We start from the raw sequence: 5000 nt of genomic DNA, 5'->3' as shown, positions 1-5000 counted from the left end.
GGACAGAGGCGGAGACAGAACCTGCTGTGCCGGCCCGGAGCTGGGTTCTGTTTGAAGGTTCTGATGCCTGGTGAGGGGTCGTGGGTCAGCTGACCTTCGTGCATTTGGGAGGAAACCAAAGGCGTCCTGGTGTTGTGATGAAGCCAGGGAGCAGCAGAGTGTGGAATCCTTTGGTTGGCGTCTTCATCGCTGCAGGTCACATCCTCCTCACAGAAGCCTGATGAAGACGTCAGAGACTAAAGAAGAAGAGGAGCACGTTTGGTTCAGATGTTTGTGCTAAGTTAAGATTCCATGAGAACCCCAGACTATCAGCAGCACTGCAGACTAGCCTGAGTGAAAACGGCCCAGACCCCAGACGTCAGAGACGAGATGAAGATGGGGAAGAATCCTTCACTGATATAAAGAGGAAATCAGTGGAAGCCTCGGTGCTGCCGGACAGAGAGCCAGGATGGCTGGGGTTCAGCTACAGGTGAAGGATTCCTGACCCAGGCAAGGAGGAGCGCCAGGCTGCGGACCTGCTGACCTGCTGACCTGCTGACCTGCTGTTTGGTTTCGTACACATCTGTCCCCATAGTTGTTGTTCATGTTCCTCTCTTCCAGAATCGTTCCTCCTGCTCCTTCGTCGTCATCATCATCATCATCATCATCATCATCATCAGGCTCTGAGAGGACAGCTTATACTTTTACAATAACACATAAATAAAGATTTTCTTCTTCTTCTTCTTCTTCTTCTTCTTCTTCTTTAGTGGATGTCCACATACTTTTGACACTGTAGTTTATTTCATTACACTTCATTGTGCTGCTCCTCTATTGGCTCACGGCCCTGCTGGCCCTGCCCACCTTCAATCCACCAAGTTCTATGTGAGTACATGTGCACGTGTGTGTGTGCGGCCCCCCCCCCATACACCAGAGTGTATCAGGGCGGTGTGTTACCATGGCAGCCGGCCTGTGTGTGTGTGTGTGTGTGTGTGTGTGTGTGTGTGTGTGTTCATTCCTTCACTAACTTTTTTTCCAAAATAATTTCATTTGGATGAAATTCCAAACCGAAAGCCAACGAGCCTCCGGGCCAAGACGCAACAATCACTGCACAGATGCCTGCGCCATGTGGAGCTCTGTGGGTGTGTGTGTGTGTGTGTGTGTGTGTGTGTGTGCTGCTCTATAAATAATGTGTGAGGAGCAGAGGGGCGGGGGGGCAGCGTTCCATTAGCCGTGCTGCATTCCTAATGAAGCCTGTTGACAGCAGCTGTAATTATCTGCGGCTCTTTGTGTCGCCTTTGTTGACGGCGGTGTCGAGACGTTCCTTCATACGCCGCCGCCTCCTCGCCCTCGCTGACACTCCGCCTGGCAAAGGGCACTGTGGGAAATCTGCTGCCTCTGGGTTTGGCGGCTACAAATGAATGTGAGACCAAAGGAGCTCTCAAGCCTGAGCTGTGTCACGTAGCGTGGGACACACACACCCATGAGGGACACACACGAGGGACACACACACCCATGAGGGACACACACACACCCATGAGGAATCCATCCAAGTTCTTATCTCATCGCCTGAAATCACGTGAGACAAACGTTTAATTTTCTTGGTGCAGTTTGTCAAAGTGGAGCTCATGAACCTCTGACATCACAGTTCACTGTGACACTCAACCAATCAGGACTCCTCTCTGCTGTGTGGCGCCCCCGTGTGGCAGACGTGTTATGGCTCCATGATCACAGGTATAAGACTCTCAGAGCTCCTGCATGCCTGAGTCTGAGTCTCAGTCTGAGTCTGAGTCTCAGTGAAGTCGATGTTTATGGAAAGTAAAATCTCTCAGGAAGCAGAAAGAGAATTGCGTCAGACTTTTTCCTCCCACAGACACACACACACACACACACACACACACTCTCTCTGTCCTGCAACGCGAACGAACGAGTCATCTGATCACCATGGTGACAGATCAGGCTGAGATTTGCCAGATTTCCCTGCCACACCCAAATCCTCGGAGTGCAGTGTGTGTGTGTGTGTGTGTGTGTGTTAAGATTTCTTCCTCGTTGGTTTGGATCAGCAGCTGGATGACTGAAAACTTTACAAACTGAGTTTCCATCTGTTTCATATTAGTGAATCCGTTTTTTTCATTTATATTTGTGTTTTTGAACATTTTGGTTTTGTTGTTCTGCTGTGTGTGTGTGTGTGTGTGTGTGTGTGTGTGTGGTTTTTGTACCAACACAACAACAGAATGCTGCATGACAGTTGCCTAGCAACCTGTGTCTGGTCAGTGTTTAGAAGCAGTTTGATGACATCACATGTGAACAACAGAACCTGAAGTCTCAATGTTCAACAGAAACAAAACAAAGGAGCAGCGAGGGAGCAGAGGAGGCAGAGCGACAAACAGAGCAGCAGGACTGCTCTGCTCTGGACCAGGCTGCTATAGAAACCAGCAGAGCATCACACAGAGTTCCTTTCAAGCTAAACTGATACCTAAACTCAAACCAGCGAGCAGTTAGCGGCTAACTGTTAGCCAAACCTTCAGATCAGCGCCGTCTCAGGAACGCCAGCTGAGCTCACAGACTCCTGGCTCCACAGGGAGTCTTTGACTATAGAGCGGCAGGTGCGTCTCCAGGTGTGTTCTGCTATGAGGACGCTCTATGTGGAGCGGCTCAGGGTGCAGCAGAGTGGCCATGTTTCCACTCAGTGTGAGGCCTGAGCTGTGGAGGAGACGCAGGACTCTGAGAGCAGATGGCAGCGTCACGACTGATTGACAGCTGCGGCGCCTTGCTGTTCAGCATTTACCGCTCTGGTTTACCGCTCTGTGATTTTGTCCCGGATTGTGGAATTCTGAAGAGCGACGGCAGGAGAAACTGAAAGGTTTCCTCTTCAATCATCTGTGTGAGCGCAGGTGTTGCCCGCTCATCTTACCGCCTTCAGACACCTTCACACGTTTGGGGGCGGAGTCTGCGTCCGACTGAACGGGTAGAGTTACACGTGGTCACGTTTGGCCTCATGCTGAGTCTGAGTTTCTCTCTCACACTGAAACTGAAAGTGTGTGTCTTTATCTCCGTTAACACCCTGGCGTAGGTTGTGAAGTTAAACATTAGATAAAACACACACACACACACACACTAGCCTATCCCACACACACTTTCAGACTTAAATAGCTGCACACTCATATTTCCATTTCCTGTGTGTGTAGCTGCTGGAGGCCAAACATTTATCTGAGGTCTCATTTGTCTTATTGTGGCGGTTGATCTCTTAATATTAGACGGAAGTTGTTTACTTGAGTCAAACCTGAGCAAACAGAAGCTGGGAGTGCAGTGACATCACCGCCCCCCTGTGGCCTCTGGGTGAACTGTCACCAGTCTCTCCTCCTTGTTTCTGCTGTGTTGGCTCTTCTTCTGCTGCTTTGTGTTATAGATTGTGAGTGTGTTGTGTAATGTGACCCGCTGCTCTACCTGCTCTACCTGAGGATCCCAGCGTGTCGCTCTGTGCTGGTGTGTGTGTGTGTGTGTGTGTGTGTGTGTGTGTGTGTGTGTGTGTGTGTGTGTGTGTGTGTGTGTGTGTGTGTGTGTGTGTGTGTGTGTGTGTGTGTGTGTGTGTGTGTGTGTGCTCTGCTTGGTCTCAGTGAGCTCATATCTTCTGTCCCCCTGATCAGGCTCAGTCACCACTGACCTCACAGACAAGGAGACGCCTCTTTATAAAGCAGTTTATTATTACAGCATCGCCACTTTCACTTCATCTTCATCTGTTTCTTCTTTCAAAGGGTTCAACAAAATACACTCATCTGCACAACACAACACACACAACAATGACAGTTAGAGTTCCAGGTAAACAAGCTTCAGCGTAAGGAGGAGGAGGAGGAGGAGGAGGAAGAGGAAGAGTCCACCTGCGCCCTCTAGTGGCCGCGTTCAGACACACACACACACACCTTCATCCTCTCGTCTGTGCATCGACTCCATAGGCTCCTGAGCCGCAGAGTCCCGGTGTGTGTGTGTGTGTGTGTGTGTGTGTGTGTGTGTGTGTGTGTGTGTGTGTGTGTGTGTGTGTGTGTGTGTGTGTGTGTGTGTGTGTGTGTGTGTGTGTGGGGGAACAAACATGTCTGAGACTGCAGCATCCATTCACTTTAACACTCTGAGCTTCAGTCTTTAAAAGCTGATGGATTTTGTGTGTGTGTGTTTGTGTGTGTGTGTGTGTGTGTGTGTTGGAGGTGATGGACGACACTGCGGGTCATCGCCGCGTCTCCTTGTCCAGCAGGTCTTTGGCCTCGTTGATCTTGGCTGCCAGGTACGGTGACCCACCTACACACACACACACACACACACACACACACACACACACACACACACACACACACACACACACACACACACACACACACACACACACACACACATTATTCACAGTGGTACCAAGCGTATATCTGGTGTGTACTCTGGGTCTGGACCCCTTGGTTGACCTTTATCTGGGTGGTTCAGGACCATGATCCTCCGGTGAGCCTCTCGTACTTTAGCCTTGGTGCTGGCTGGACTGGAAACAAAACAAGATACAAACAAACCCATGGATCAATAATCAATAATCACTTCGCATCCAACCCCAGGTCCCAGCAGCTCCTGTCTCCATGGTTACCTGATGCCCAGGACCAGGCTGGCCTCTCGCTTGGACATCTTCTGTTCAAAGCCTCCTTTATAGAAGGAGGAGGAGAAGGCCTGCAGACACACACACACACACACACAGGTCAGGCTGGAGAGCAGGAGGGGGCGTGGTCCTGGGACGTCACAGCAGCACTACTGAGCGACTCACCGCTGAGGGCATCTTCCTCACGCTTTCAGAGAGAACCTGACCCAGAGGCTTCCACAGCTGGAAGGCGTAACGACCTGGGGAACACACAGTAGACTCACAACGTCACACGCACACACACAGTAGACTCACAACGTCACACACACACACACACAGGAGACTCACAACATCACACAAACACACACACGCACACACACACAGGAGACTCACAATGTCACACACACAAACACACACA

The 5000-nt window shown here is 50.5% G+C and overlaps 2 protein-coding genes across 2 annotated transcripts in view; one reads left to right on the top strand and one right to left on the bottom strand.

Moving 5' to 3' along the window:
- enox1 (ecto-NOX disulfide-thiol exchanger 1) overlaps positions 1 to 637 on the top strand; it is a 17378-nt gene extending 16741 nt beyond the window's left edge. The window contains exon 14 of the mRNA XM_076138945.1: positions 1 to 637. This exon is cut by the window's left edge and continues 470 nt beyond it. The gene's annotated coding sequence lies outside the window, so the exon portion shown is untranslated.
- Positions 638 to 3968: 3331 nt separating this feature from the next.
- The window catches only part of dnajc15 (DnaJ (Hsp40) homolog, subfamily C, member 15), a 1856-nt gene continuing 824 nt past the window's right edge, over positions 3969 to 5000 (bottom strand). Inside the window, exons 3-6 of the mRNA XM_076138944.1 lie at positions 4769 to 4842; positions 4595 to 4674; positions 4425 to 4495; positions 3969 to 4266 (exon numbers count right to left, since the gene is read on the bottom strand). Of these exons, the coding sequence (XP_075995059.1) occupies positions 4196 to 4266; positions 4425 to 4495; positions 4595 to 4674; positions 4769 to 4842 (296 nt within the window). The 3' untranslated portion in view covers positions 3969 to 4195. The remainder of the gene's footprint in view (positions 4267 to 4424; positions 4496 to 4594; positions 4675 to 4768; positions 4843 to 5000) is intronic.

The sequence above is a fragment of the Genypterus blacodes genome, unplaced genomic scaffold (genome assembly GCF_046128005.1).
Source record: "Genypterus blacodes isolate CSIRO-AG114 ecotype Tasmania unplaced genomic scaffold, CSIRO-AGI_Gbla_v1 ptg000421l_1, whole genome shotgun sequence".
Classification (NCBI taxonomy): domain Eukaryota; kingdom Metazoa; phylum Chordata; class Actinopteri; order Ophidiiformes; family Ophidiidae; genus Genypterus; species Genypterus blacodes.
Note: the sequence above shows the minus strand (reverse complement) of the source record. Positions and strands in the feature narration are given on the sequence as shown.